At 49.8% G+C, this 13,037-nt stretch overlaps 1 protein-coding gene across 1 annotated transcript; it reads left to right on the forward strand.

The window, feature by feature from the left end:
• The first annotated feature begins 265 nt into the window (after positions 1-265).
• LOC125718660 (macoilin-1-like) lies at positions 266-11,145 on the forward strand. Its single transcript, XM_048992596.1, has 11 exons — positions 266-647; positions 1,782-1,923; positions 2,253-2,379; positions 3,091-3,214; positions 3,546-3,724; positions 4,044-4,554; positions 6,792-6,950; positions 7,060-7,242; positions 7,672-7,792; positions 8,260-8,434; positions 9,004-11,145. Exons 1-11 carry the CDS (start codon positions 568-570, stop codon positions 9,204-9,206), a joined length of 2,004 nt encoding a protein of 667 aa, XP_048848553.1. The 5' UTR covers positions 266-567; the 3' UTR covers positions 9,207-11,145.
• Positions 11,146-13,037: the final 1,892 nt, after the last annotated feature.

The raw sequence follows: 13,037 nt of genomic DNA on the forward strand, positions 1-13,037 counted from the left end.
TCGCGCACCAGCACCTCATCGATGTATTTATTTTTACTCGGCGTATATTCAACGCAGCTCCGCGTTGCTTCAGCCGCGAACAAAAATAGCACCAGAAGACTTCCAGCAGCGACGTCCCTCCTCCCCCCGCACGCCATAGGTCAGCGACGGACGCCCAGCTTGCCTACTGAGACCGCTATTGGCTGACGTCGCTGACGCTCACGCCACGTTTGCCCACCCTTTTGCATGAATGACACAGGTTCAAGTAATTTGATTAGTCGCTTTTTACATCAATCATATTTGGTGTCTCGTACGTTGAGGAGGATTGGTCGGACAGACTGTCGCACAGTGTTTTTTGTGCAATACGTCGCGGCGTATGGAGCCTGCGCTAAAAGAAAGGAGGAGGGTCTTGTGTGGAGTGTTTTTATTTATTTCTTTGTTTCCAGTGAATTAATAACAACAGCGACTCGTTTTTATTGAAAATTGTATCGTAGGTTTCCTCCCCCCTGTGCGCCAGTAGAAGGTTCGGGGGAAAAAGCTGGAAGAGCCCACTGGGAAAATTAGAAGGCCCGAGCTAAAAGGGGGAGGATGAAGCGGCGCAATGCGGACTGCAGCAAACTCCGGCGGCCGTTAAAACGGAACCGAATCACCGAGGGCATTTACGGCAGGTACGGTGAGGAAGGCCGGTGGTGCGTCTGTCCGCGTTATGCCTGTCCGCCGCGGCGCGTCCGGGAGAGCGGCGGCCGGCTGGTCGAGCTGCGTGGACGGAGGAGGGGCCCGAACCGCGGCCCGGGACTCGGATAAAGCGCAGCCTCTCATGAGGCTGCTGCTTATAGCTTTCAGATCTGAACAAAATCTCAATTATTTAACTCCGTTGCACTCCTTTGTTTCTTAAGAATCCCTTTTAAAACGGCGCTTTCGTCTATAAACGGTGTCTGTTCCTTCAGGTCTCTTACTAATCTATTTGCATTTATTGCATTTTATGATATTCGGAACAATACTGGCGAGGTGTGCATGGATGGAGCCGTGAACGCGACCCGTACGCTGTGGAATTGTCATATGCAGCTTAAAAATTCACTGAAAACAAGCTGTTATTTTCGCACGTGAAACGGTGCAGGAAGAAGAGCTCGATTCTTCGAGGCTGCATTTAACGCTGATCTCTGTTAGCAAGTTTATACTGTCTGGGCCCAGCTGGCAGTATTTTCCATTTTAAATATTGCGCTAAAATACGGCTCTTTGATTTACTGTGGATGATCTAATGCTGGTTATTCATTATGTCTCTTAATTGATCTATGTGTAAATCTATTGTAGTGCCACCAGTTAATATCTATCATTCTGTCTTAGGGTTGCTGGATATGAAGTGCACTGGGTCTTATTAAAAATGTTGTAGATGTGAAACGGTTCACTGGCTTTGAACCAAGCTGTTTTTATTTGGTTGCTTGGGGTTCAACCTAAGTTTTGCCCATTAAGTTTAGCTGTGAATTTTTACTGGATGGGTGTATGCCTTTGTTCAAGGGTATAACTGTCTTTTTTGTGTCATTAACTACTTTGGCACCTGTGCTTTTATTTTATTTGTTTGTTGTGTCTTTCTGGAGTGTTGTGGTCCTGTATTCTTTGGTTCTGAATGAATCTGTCTTTTCTCTCTCCCTCTCTGGATTGTGATGTGGCCTTTCACTCTGGGTATTAGTCATTTGTTAATAGGGTGCCACTGATGTTATAGGGATGTTTCATGCTGTTCAACCTTCCTGGTGCCTTTAGATACCAGCCAACCCCCAGCCCTCATCTCTCTCCCCCTTCCCCAGCACATTCCTGTACCTCAAGTTCCTGGTGGTGTGGGCGATGGTGCTGCTGGCGGATTTCGTGCTGGAATTCAGGTTCGAGTACCTGTGGCCGTTCTGGCTGTTCATCAGAAGCGTGTACGACTCCTTCAGGTACCAGGGGCTGGTGAGTTTCCCTCCGCCGCCCGAAAGGTGAAGTGAGAGCAGGGCGGGCAGCCGCAGGGCGGGCAGTCCTGTGAGACCCATGCCGGGTCGCTCCAGGTGACCGCATGTGCGTGAGCGACTGTGATGACTGTGGAGGGGAGGAGACTATGAAACACTGAGGGCAGGGCCGCCCAGAGCTGCCAGTCATCAGCACTGATACTGAGGAAAGATACTCACTGTCATGCCGTGTGAAAAGTTTTAACGTAAAACTCGCCATTCCTCGGCTCTCTATTGGGGGGGGGATTAATGAGGTGTCACGCAGCCGAAATGTGACAACATTCTGTCCCGCAGGCGTTTTCTGTGTTCTTCGTCTGCGTGGCCTTCACGTCGGACATCATCTGCCTCCTCTTCATCCCCGTTCAGTGGCTGTTCTTCGCCGCCAGCACATACGTGTGGGTGCAGTACGTGTGGCACACAGGTGAGTACATGTATGCAGAGGCACAGTGTGTTGTCATGCACGTGTCCACGTTTCTTGGTGTTCGCGGACAGCCCACGCCTGATGCTATGACGTAGGACATGTGGCACGTTGTGCAGACAGGTCGTTACATGTGGCACGTACAAGGAACGTGGTTTAATTTGGGATGTAGTCAACCCACCCTCTTCCCCTACGTCTTATGTGTCAAGTGGATGGCAATATTCTGTCGATATTAAGTGACACAGTGATGTAGCACTTGGCTACATCCTGGCAATGCATCCATCTTCCAGGTGTTGCACTGGAGCCCGTCCCAGGCAGCACAGAGAGTAAAGCAGGAGACATCCTGGATGGGATGCCAGTCCACGGCAGGGCACACACTCACTCACACAAGCCAGGAGCGGTTTATAGATTCAACCAAATCCGCTTGTGTTTAGCATGTGGGAATAAACCACAGGCTCTCCGGGGTGCATAGAGCTGGGGGGTAGTAGTCAGATCCAAGTCCGGGTGGGTGTCAGCACTCCCCACTGAGCCACCGTGTTGTCCTGCCGATAAGAATCGAAATAACTGCAGCGATGGGGAAACTTAGGCGGCTGGAAATGCAGTTTTGCAATCTTTTAAAGGAACCCTAGTGTTTTTTTTTTTTTTCTTGAGTAGACGTGCACGGGAGACCATAGCACGACTGTTAAGGTGTTGCCTCTCGCTCTGGATGCTTAGAAAGAGGAGTGTGCCTTCCCACGGTCTCGCTCTGGATACTCTTCGTGTACATCGAAGCAGCGATCCGCTTCAAAGATCTCAAGAACTTCCATGTGGACCTGTGCCGACCGTTCGCGGCGCATTGGTGAGTGCCGCTGCCCGCTAGCCGTGTGCAGTGCGGAGTGCTCGCTGCTCAGCATGCTCTTTTAGTTTCTCTTTCCTGAGTGAGGCACTCTGACACCTGGCCTTTCTTTAAACAAATCATGGGCAGGTCACTGTCTCAGTGGTCATGTTTAGCCGCGTTGCTGTTCTGTTTATGTTAAAATAAAGGGTCCATGGAAATGGGCTTGGTGTATAGGAGCGAACAACTGGTAAGGCCTCTGGGTTCCCCACCCTTAATCTATCACGGGCCCAGTTTAGGTTTTAATTTAAGCACCTCCCACCCTCGCTGACTGACGCGTCTCCGCCCTCCCCAGCATCGGCTACCCCGTGGTGACGCTGGGCTTCGGCTTCAAGAGCTACGTCAGCTACAAGATGCGGCTACGCAAGCAGAAGGAGGTGCAGAAGGAGAACGAGTTCTACATGCAGCTGCTCCAGCAGGCGCTGCCCCCCGAGCAGCAGCTCCTCCACAGGCAGGAGCGGGAGGCTGAGGAAGGTCGGTACCCGGGGGGGAGGTGGTGGAGGTGGGAGGGAGGCTGGCTAGCGTACATGCATGTGCATGGGGCCTCTGAGGTTACTATGGGTGAGGTAGGACACTGATCCTAGAGAGTTCTTTTAAATTGGGGGGGGTTTATGACTCATCCAATCGCTGCAGCCGTAGGTACAGACTGAATTGTGTGTAGATTGTCTCCCGTGGCTCCACCTATAGGCTGTTTTATGAACTTCACCAGCTATGGGCAGTATATATATTTACATTACGGATCTGTAGTTTGGCCCAAAGCCCCATGCTAATCGTCCCGCTCTACACCTTACAGTCACGGCGGCCAAAGGGGTCTCCGACACAGAGCATCCCCCCACGACCCAGAATGGGGCCCCCGGCAGGAAGGTCACACCTCCGCTGCCAGAGCTGGAGTACAGGGAGAAGGGGCGCGAGAGCAAGGACAGGGACAGCAAGAAGCAGAGCCTGGGGATAAACAACAACATCCTGCAGACGGTGGAGTCCAAGCTGCAGGAGATCGAGTACATGGAGAACCACCTGAGTAGCAAGAGACTGAACAATGAGCTGGCGGGCAGCGCGGAGAGCCTGCTGGCCAAGGACGACGCCGCGGCCAGCGCCTCCAAGAACTACAAGAACACAGCGGGAGGCCCGGGCAACTCGTCGCCCCGCGGCCACGGCGCCACCAACGGCAGCGTGCCCACCTCCACGACCTCCAGCAGGAGCGAGAAGAAGCAGAAGTTCCCGGGGAAGAGCCCGTCATCCCACAGGGACCTCATGGAAAACTGCATACCCAATAACCAGCTGGGCAAGCCCGAGGCGCTCGTACGGTAGGGGGCGCCCTCCTCCCGCCGTCCCCCTCCTCCCGCCGTCCCCCTCCTGTGTGCCTCGCGCATGGCCACCTGGCTGCTCTGTCCACTGTTCCCTGATTGTTATGGTTTGCTGTTCATCAACTTTGTCCATCGTGATGTTAATCGCCGTGTTTTGACTACAGTATAACTGTAAATTGCATCATAACTCAAGAGCACGCTAATCCCACATGCTCACAGGACTAAAGGCTTCTGTTTGCTTAGCCAGTAATGTTCCGTTAAATATTTCAGCTGGTTTAACTGTCAGCCGCGTAGTTTGAATGAAGATGCATTTCGGTGATAATTTGTGTGGTTGTTGAACTCCTTCCTTTAGACCACAGAACCTGACACACTGATGAGGTGATAATGTTTTTAGTTGATTTAGAAAAATGTAAACGAAACAGACCATCAGCCATTTCTAATGAAAGGACATTTGTGTGACGGTTTTTTCCCTGCCGGAAACAATTTTTAGAGCATCTGTAATGGTGCTTGGGGAGGTTAAACGTAAAGTGTTCTGGCTTCGCTGCCATGAATGTCGCCCGTATGAGAGCGGGACGCGTCTGGACCCAGGTGGGGGGCTCGGCGTGGGCTGCGTTCCCCGGATGCCGCTTGGACCGCAGTTAGTGCCGCGGTAATTAAGGTAAATGCAGTAATGCTAGATATGCCCCCCTCGCTGTGAGTCAGGGCGGAAGGCCGGCTTCTCAAAAGGTTGTTTGGTGAGTCATGGAGAAAGGAGGCATGCAGAGAGTCAGAAAATGGATCCAGGAGATGACAGGATTGTGTTCTGTGGTACTTTGGGTCCGATATTTCTGTATTTGAGGTATTCTTATAAAAGTAGATCTTGGGCAGGAACAGACTGCAGACGTTCTGTATGAAACTTCAGTCACTGGTGCAATCAGCAGGACGTCGTCATGAGATGTTCTACAAAAAAACTGACTCACCAGAGGTGCTTGAGACATGAGCTCGTTACGCTGCACGCTGTGTGCGTTCACTTTGAAATTTGTCAGCACAACCCAATCGATTTTTTTTTTTTTTTTCCCTCTTTAACTTGTAGAGAGATTCGCAGGTAAGTGTGCAGGTGTTTGTGGATGTCCTGCAAACGTGGGGTCCTCACACTACACTGCCCGTTTACACTGTAAATTCAGGCAAGCAGATCGCAGTTGCATGTTCTGTGTGGGACTGTGGGGTCTCCCAGTGCTCCCTCCGTGTCTGGATTGGGACTGGGATGGTGCGTCTCTCTCTCTCTCCTCGTTCTGGGGGCTGTCCTCGGCAGCGAGCACTGGGAGTAGTGGGAATCCCGGCGTTCCGGGCCCAGAACAGACGCGCTGCTCTGATGCTTGGCAGCCAGTCAGTCAGACACAGAGGCTGCGGTCAGTCATTGTGTCGGGCTGATGTCCTTGGAAATAAGTGGCAGCAGCTGGCAATGGGGCGCGATGACGGAATGGATGACTGACTGGTGAAAATGTGAGGACACATCTGGACCCTGTCTGTATAACAAACGGGGCCTTACATTTAAGTTCTTGTACAGGGCATCGCTAAATTGAAGTGTGATTGATGGGCTTTTCGGCATCCCTGTTTATATAATGGAGAGCAGTTTATGTTGCAAAAAGATGTGAATCGATGTAGGAGTATCTGTAAATGACGTGTTTTTCTGAGAGGCAGTGTGTACCCCCCAGTGGGCTGGCATCCAGTCCAGGGTGAACTTCATGTCTTGTACTTGCTGGGACAGGTGCCAGGTTCACCATGCCACTGTACAGGGTACACCATAAGAAAGGAGGTGGAGGGTCTTTCGAAATTATCCAGTGTGTGCGCGAGTGCATGCATGTGCCTGCCCTGTGGGGGACTGGCATCCCATACAGCATTGCCCTGTGCTTACTTGGAATGGGGTCCGGGCTGGCTGCAGCTCATTGGATAAGGAGGATGGAGGGATTACTTAATATGGCAGAATGTGAAAACCTCTATTCCTGTGTCAAGCCTTCTCTGACGACCAAACATGTCCGTGGATCTCGCTCCTTAGTATATGCTGCCATCTAGTGGGGAAGGAGTGCATTTAAGCATTTTTTTTCTTCTCCCTTATAATCGGATTAGGAAGTTGCAGGTAATGGCTTAAGTGTATGTTCTTGTGCATAAATTTGTTTTAGCTATTTGTCAGCGTTTATGCATAATGGTAATACTAAGCTGGCAGGTCAACCTTTTGATGCATTTCCATCTCCCTGCAGGCTGGAGCAGGACATCAAGAGGCTGAAAGCGGATCTGCAGGCGAGTCGGCAGGTGGAGCAGGACCTGCGCAGCCAGATCGGCTCCCTGAGCAGCACGGAGAGGAGCGTGCGCTCGGAGCTCAGCCAGCTGCGGCAGGACAACGAGCTGCTGCAGAACAAGTGAGGGCCGCCGGCGGGGGGCGTGAGGTCACGGGATCACGGGCCGGTACGCCTGCATCACGTCACGCCTTCCGGGTCCCTCACCTTATCGCTACCGCCCCCCCTGCAGGCTCCACAATGCCGTGCAGGCCAAGCAGAAGGACAAGCAGACCATCAGCCAGCTGGAGAAGCGGCTGAAGGCGGAGCAGGAGGCCCGGCTGGCTGCTGAGAAGCAGCTGGCCGAGGAGAAGAAGCGTAAGAAGCTGGAGGAGGCCACTGCCGCCCGGGCCGTAGCGCTGGCAGCTGCATCCAGGTGCGGAGACTACCCACGATGCACCTGTGTCCCCCGTAGGCCATGCGGGGTTAACTTGGCAGGGAATGTTTCAAGAGTAAAGCAGAGTGGCTCAGTGGGTGTCTGTGATCGGAAGGTCATCGGTTCAAATCCCTTTTATAAGGCCATTAATCCCCAGTTACTCCAGTGATTGGCTCGCTCTGCTTGTATTTCGCTTTGGATAAAGACATATGCGAAATAAATAAAACATAAAATGTAAAGCAGACTGCTTAACTTCCAGGCGTTCTGTAGAGAGAACGTATCTTATAATAGCGAAGGGAGCTAAAACAGGAATACGCCTGATGGTGGCGCTGTTGGGTCAGGATTGGTTGGCGCCTCTATTAGCAGCAGCAGAACCATCTCATGCTGGTATTAAAGTTTACGGTGTGCTCCCCCCTCCCCCCCCGGCAGGGGCGAGTGCTCAGACGCCTTCCGGAGTCGCATCCGCGAGCTGGAGAGCGAGTGCAAGAAGCTGAGCATGGACATGAAGCTGAAGGAGGAGCAGATCCGTGAGCTGGAGATGAGAGCGCAGGTGAGCCTCGCGCCCTGGGGCCGGAGCGGCGCCGCTCTCCCACGGGGGGGGTGTGTGTTTGCCGTCGTGTGCACTGCATGTACCATAGCGTGACGCTCTTTTGCGTGCTTCTTATTTTTGATTTTGCTTTATGTATTTGTTTGTCCTTTTAAATATAACCTGTATTGTATCTCCTGTCTGTGCTACTGGACCCAGAAATCCTGCCTCTCCACAGGGGTCGGTATGGTTCTCCTTTTCTTCTGGATGTTGTTTCTCCAGCGTGGTTTTTATCAGGGTGTCCTGGCCCTGGATCCATATCTGCAGGCCGCACACAGCAGAGTTTCCGCACAGACTTTTCGCTGGGTCTTCAGAGACATCTTCACTGACTGGGCCCAGTCGTCCTGGAGATGCGTGGGGAATCCCTGCTGACCTGCCATTCCATGTCTCTCTTTCTCCCCCCCCCCCCCCCCCCCCACCACGTCTTCTAGGAGCTGCGGAAGTACAAGGAGAACGAAAAGGACACAGAGGTGCTGATGTCCGCGCTCTCGGCAATGCAGGACAAGACGCAGCACCTGGAAAACAGTCTGAGCGCGGAGACCCGCATCAAGCTGGACCTGTTCTCTGCACTGGGGGACGCCAAGAGGCAGCTGGAGATCGCTCAAGGTCGGGGGGGGCGGATGTACAATGGGTTATCTACAGGACGATGTCTGTATAGAGTTACTGTAATGCTTAAATTAAGGGAAAAAAAACTTTTTGTGGGGGAGGTATGTGGCTCGGCGGGTGAAGCGGCCTGGGTTCAAATCCCAGAATCAGCAGAGTGATGTCACTGTTTGGCCCTCGAGCCCTTAACTCCCAGTTTCTCCAGGGACTGACTTTCAAAAACATCACTCTGGATAAAAGTGTCTGCCAGATAAGTAAAACGTAAATATGTTGACGTACAGGTGGAGATTAGAAGCGACACTGATTTTAGTGTCGAGCAAGTGTGATGCGTTTCTGGGTTTGTCTGTATCACGGATTCTGGTGGCTGGAGCCGACTTGCATGGAGGCAGAGTGGGTCCTGTTAGTAACACTGGATGGGATTTCCCCCCCATTCACATATTAAAATGTACAGACGAGTAAAACCGGCTGTATATAGGTAAGATCCCCACGCTTCTTGTGGGTGGATGGCCTTTCTTTTTTCCATGCGACAGTCACAGATCCTAAACCTCGCCTCCCCGTCATTCCCATCGCAGGTCAGATCCTCCAGAAGGACCAGGAGATCAAGGAACTGAAACAGAAGATAGCGGAGGTGATGGCCGTCATGCCGAGCATCGCCTACACAGCAGACGCGAACAACATGAGCACCGTGGCCCCACATTACTCCTCCAAGTTCATGGACACCGGTCCCTCGGGCCTGGACCCCAACGCGTCCGTCTACCAGCCCCTGAAGAAGTGAATGCTCACCTTGCAGCCCCCCCCCCCCCCGACCCACCCACCCCTCTGATGCTGAAGATGGACGTGTGTGGAAGTTTTTTTTTTTTTATTTTTTTTTTTTGACTTTTGATCTAAAAGACTTTGTGTTGTGTGACTGTGCCGTAGTTAAGATGGAAGAGAGGAAAGGGTCCCTCGACGCCTAGAACTGCTCAATGTTTTTGTTCCTTGTCGTGTGGGTTTTTTCCCCTGTTTAAAAAAAAAAAAAAAAAAAAAAAATTAGAAAACCTCACAGAAGTTGCAACCCCCCCCCCCCCCCCTTTCCCCTCCCTTTGGCCGATGCAAAATCACCTGTATGTTGGTTCTTCCATTGCTCTCTACCGCCTCCTTTCCCTCCCACCCCTTTTACTTCTAAGTGAGTCTGTTACACACAGGAGTACGAAGTCCATTCAACGCCAGGAACTTAAAATGAAAAACAAAGGAATCGGGTGGTTTTCGTGTGTATATTTATGGTGAGATTGTGTCATTACAGTATTCTGAAGTCCTGGGCTTGCACCGCGGAGGCGAGCGGGGGGGTGTGCATTCAGTGTGTCCCATCCGTACTCTTATTTTTCCGTCAGTATAGTGGTGACAGTGTTGACCTCTTCTGTTTGCCAGGTACCGCTGGCTCTCTTTTTATTTAAAGAAAAAAAAAAAAAAGCTGTATTGAAGGTGTACTACCAAAGGACAGGAAGCGGCCATGACGGTAGATCTGCGTCCCTTTCAGGGACGTCTGTGTGAGACGCTCTAGGAGGTCTGAGAAGGTAAGGCACAGCTGTCCTCGTCTTTTGGAACAGATGTCAAAACCAGTGTCCTTCCTCTGTCGGTTCAGAAGATGCAAAAGTAAAAAAAAAAAAAAAGATACTGCCTGGATTTAGCAGAAATAGTCTTGCACTAAACACTTTTTTTTTTCCTTTACTGGACCAAATTTAACAGCAGAGTTTCCAGGAATATTATACTACAGCAGAGTACCAGGATGATTTTTTTTAAGAGACAAAACTTAAGATTACATATTGCTGGTTGTTGTTAATCCAGTGCCTTGATACGGTCTCCCCCCCCCTTTGATTTAGGAATCGTCCACTTTTACATTTTAGATTATTGATCAGAGGCTCTTCTCAGCAGAGGACGCGGCTCTCGTTCCGCCTTTCGCTTGATATCACACCCAGTAAGGCGTGCTTTTCAAAAGGGAAAGAAAACCGGAGATGGAGAATGCAACCTGTATTAATGACCATAGGAAGCGGCACCAACCATGTTGGTGCCCCCCCCCCCCTCCCCCACCACACGAAGAATCGCCGTCTGCTAGTTTAGAGATCCTCCTCCAAGTGAATGCCTCGTTTTTATCGAAATTCCACTTTCCTTTGCGATTACGTTTCCACGATTGTCCTTTCAGTGATTTCTGATGTCAATATGGTTCATAAGGTGCTAAGACTAATATTGAAGGAAATTTTTGGGCAACAAAACGTACTCTAAAGGCAATAAGTAATCAACCCTTACATGGGCGCACTTCTTACTCGACATTGCGGTACATATTTCCCGGTTGAATAACATCAGCACTAAGACATAACCAAGTAGTTTGTAGGTTTTGTTTGGATTAGATCTTTGTGCGTGTGTGTGTGTGTGTCACAATATTGCCCGGAAATATCCTGCGATTGATGTACATTTTGCCATACTTGAAATCTGATTTTTCTCCTCTCTCTTTGGGGGGGGGGTGCTTACATAGGAGAAGTACACTATGCGTTGTAGTGACATTTCGGGTTCCTGGAATTTTGCCACGCCGAAGGAAAAAGATCCTCTCTGTCCACCGATGCACGGCCACGTTTAACTCTTCTGAAATGAGCTGTGCCGCATTGTCTGTCCTCTCTCGCTGTGGGGTTCACGAAAAATTAAACAGAAAACCTTGCAGGTGATGCAAGCTGTTTGGAAAATCCGTGCATCGTGTCATCTGTTACATCTCCCGTGCATCCAGCATACTTATTAACTCGACTGCTAAACAGCACAGAATACGGGCCGGAGCATGACAGATGTCAGACAATCCCACGTCTTTAGGGATGTGTGCATGAGCAAGAAATTACACACTCGGTGTTCTGCATCTGTAAAAGGAGATTATAAACGTAATCCGATCTTTTTCTTCCCTGCACTCCCAGCTCTGCCATCAGTTTAAAGTTTAAAGAAGTTGATTTCAGTCCGTTTATTTAAATAAATTTTATATAATAAAGTGTAATAAATGTAGACCTGTGTGGGGTTGTGTGTCTGCGCGCCAGTTTGTCTCCTCCCACCTGCTGCTGCTCTGCCTGCAGCATAACATTTTCTAAAATTAAGATGGGTGTGGTTTAAGCCATACCCTGGAGTTCACCAAAAGTATCACAGAAACAGCAAACTCACTAATTGACGAATGGGCAAACTGGCCACCTGTGGGGTTTTTTTTTTTTTTGTATCTATAAAAATAAAATGAAAGCCTTGTCAGTCTGCATTAGGACAGACGGTCCAAAGGCAGCAGCTCTAAGTCTGGAAAAACTCCACCTTACAAATTACTCATATTGCATATTAGGCATGGTGGTGCAGTGGTTAGCACTGTTGCCTCACACCTCTGGGACCTGGGTTTGAGTCTCCGCCTGGGTCACATGTGTGTGGAGTTTGTATGTTCTCCCCATGTCGTCGTAGGATTTCCTCCAGTTTCCCCCCACGGTCCAAAGACATGCTGAGGTTAATTGGAGTTTCTAAATTGCCCGTAGGAGTGCATGTGTGACTGAATGGTGTGTGAGTATGCCCTGCGATGGGTTTGCCCCCCCATCCTGGGTTGTTCTCTGCCTCATGCCCATTGCTTCTGGGATAGGCTCCGGACCCCCTGCGACCCAGTAGGATAAGCGGTTTGGAAGATGGATGGATGTTGCATGTTATAAAGTCATTTGATTTAACGATGAGTTTCACATATATATATATATATATATATTATATATTTTTTTTTTACTGGAAATTAATTCAGCAATTAGCTTACAGCTCAATGGGGGTACAGTAAGTATTACTGTATGTCAGGTAGGGGAATCACTAGTTTGTATGGTTTGGATTCAGGGGACCCAGCACTTCACAGGGGGCCTTGGATACAAATAATTATAAAAATGTGACATTTCCTTACCAGGCCCAAGATTTCCAGCTGTACCCCTATTGTCAGAGCAGCATCAGAATACAGAAAATGAGGGTTTACTGACAAGATAATTAGAGGAGTTTGAATGGACTGACCAAGGGAGAAGAGTAAAAATTCTGTGGATTTAGGACTAAGGTCTCATAGGTCTGCGATTTGAGCAGAACCACGGATCCAAAATAAAGGCAGATTATTGGTACTATTTGGTTTTAGGATGATAGCTGTTCTAGGCAGTGAGCGAGAGGTTTGGGGCCCCCGACGCGGGCCGATCCAGTTATGTTCCGATTTCGTTAGGGCTCCAGTATGCGGGACCCGCCGGTGTTCGGTGGCGCACAACGATCTAATCCGACGTCACTTTCCAAATCTCATCTCTCGACTACAGTTTTATGCCATATCGAGTCTCAAAATATTAAATTGTGCTGGATTTACCACGCTTCGATACTGCTTACTTTATAATAAAAGTGAAAGTATTTTTCCATTCCCTACAGAACCACTACTGCATTTAACCTCTATATGTAGGCTGTCTAGCAGTTGTTTACATATTTAGCATAATCCTGTATGACTCAGGATGTAAGTACGCAGCCCTGGAAAAAGAATACCGGAATGCCGACGGTCTTGTCCTGATTACAAAGCTAACACACGTAGGATTTGTGTTTAGATTATCACATTTTGTACTGG

The sequence above is a fragment of the Brienomyrus brachyistius genome, chromosome 23, assembly GCF_023856365.1.
Source record: "Brienomyrus brachyistius isolate T26 chromosome 23, BBRACH_0.4, whole genome shotgun sequence".
In the NCBI taxonomy this organism is placed as follows: domain Eukaryota; kingdom Metazoa; phylum Chordata; class Actinopteri; order Osteoglossiformes; family Mormyridae; genus Brienomyrus; species Brienomyrus brachyistius.

Bases quoted from the DNA above. Each gene is read 5' to 3' on its own strand.
- LOC125718660 (XM_048992596.1), top strand. From the start codon at position 568: ATGAAGCGGCGCAATGCGGACTGCAGCAAACTCCGGCGGCCGTTAAAA. The intron at 648-1,781 runs GTACGGTGAGGA...CCCCTTCCCCAG, and splicing joins ACCGAGGGCATTTACGGCAG to CACATTCCTGTACCTCAAGT. The intron at 1,924-2,252 runs GTGAGTTTCCCT...TCTGTCCCGCAG, and splicing joins CCTTCAGGTACCAGGGGCTG to GCGTTTTCTGTGTTCTTCGT.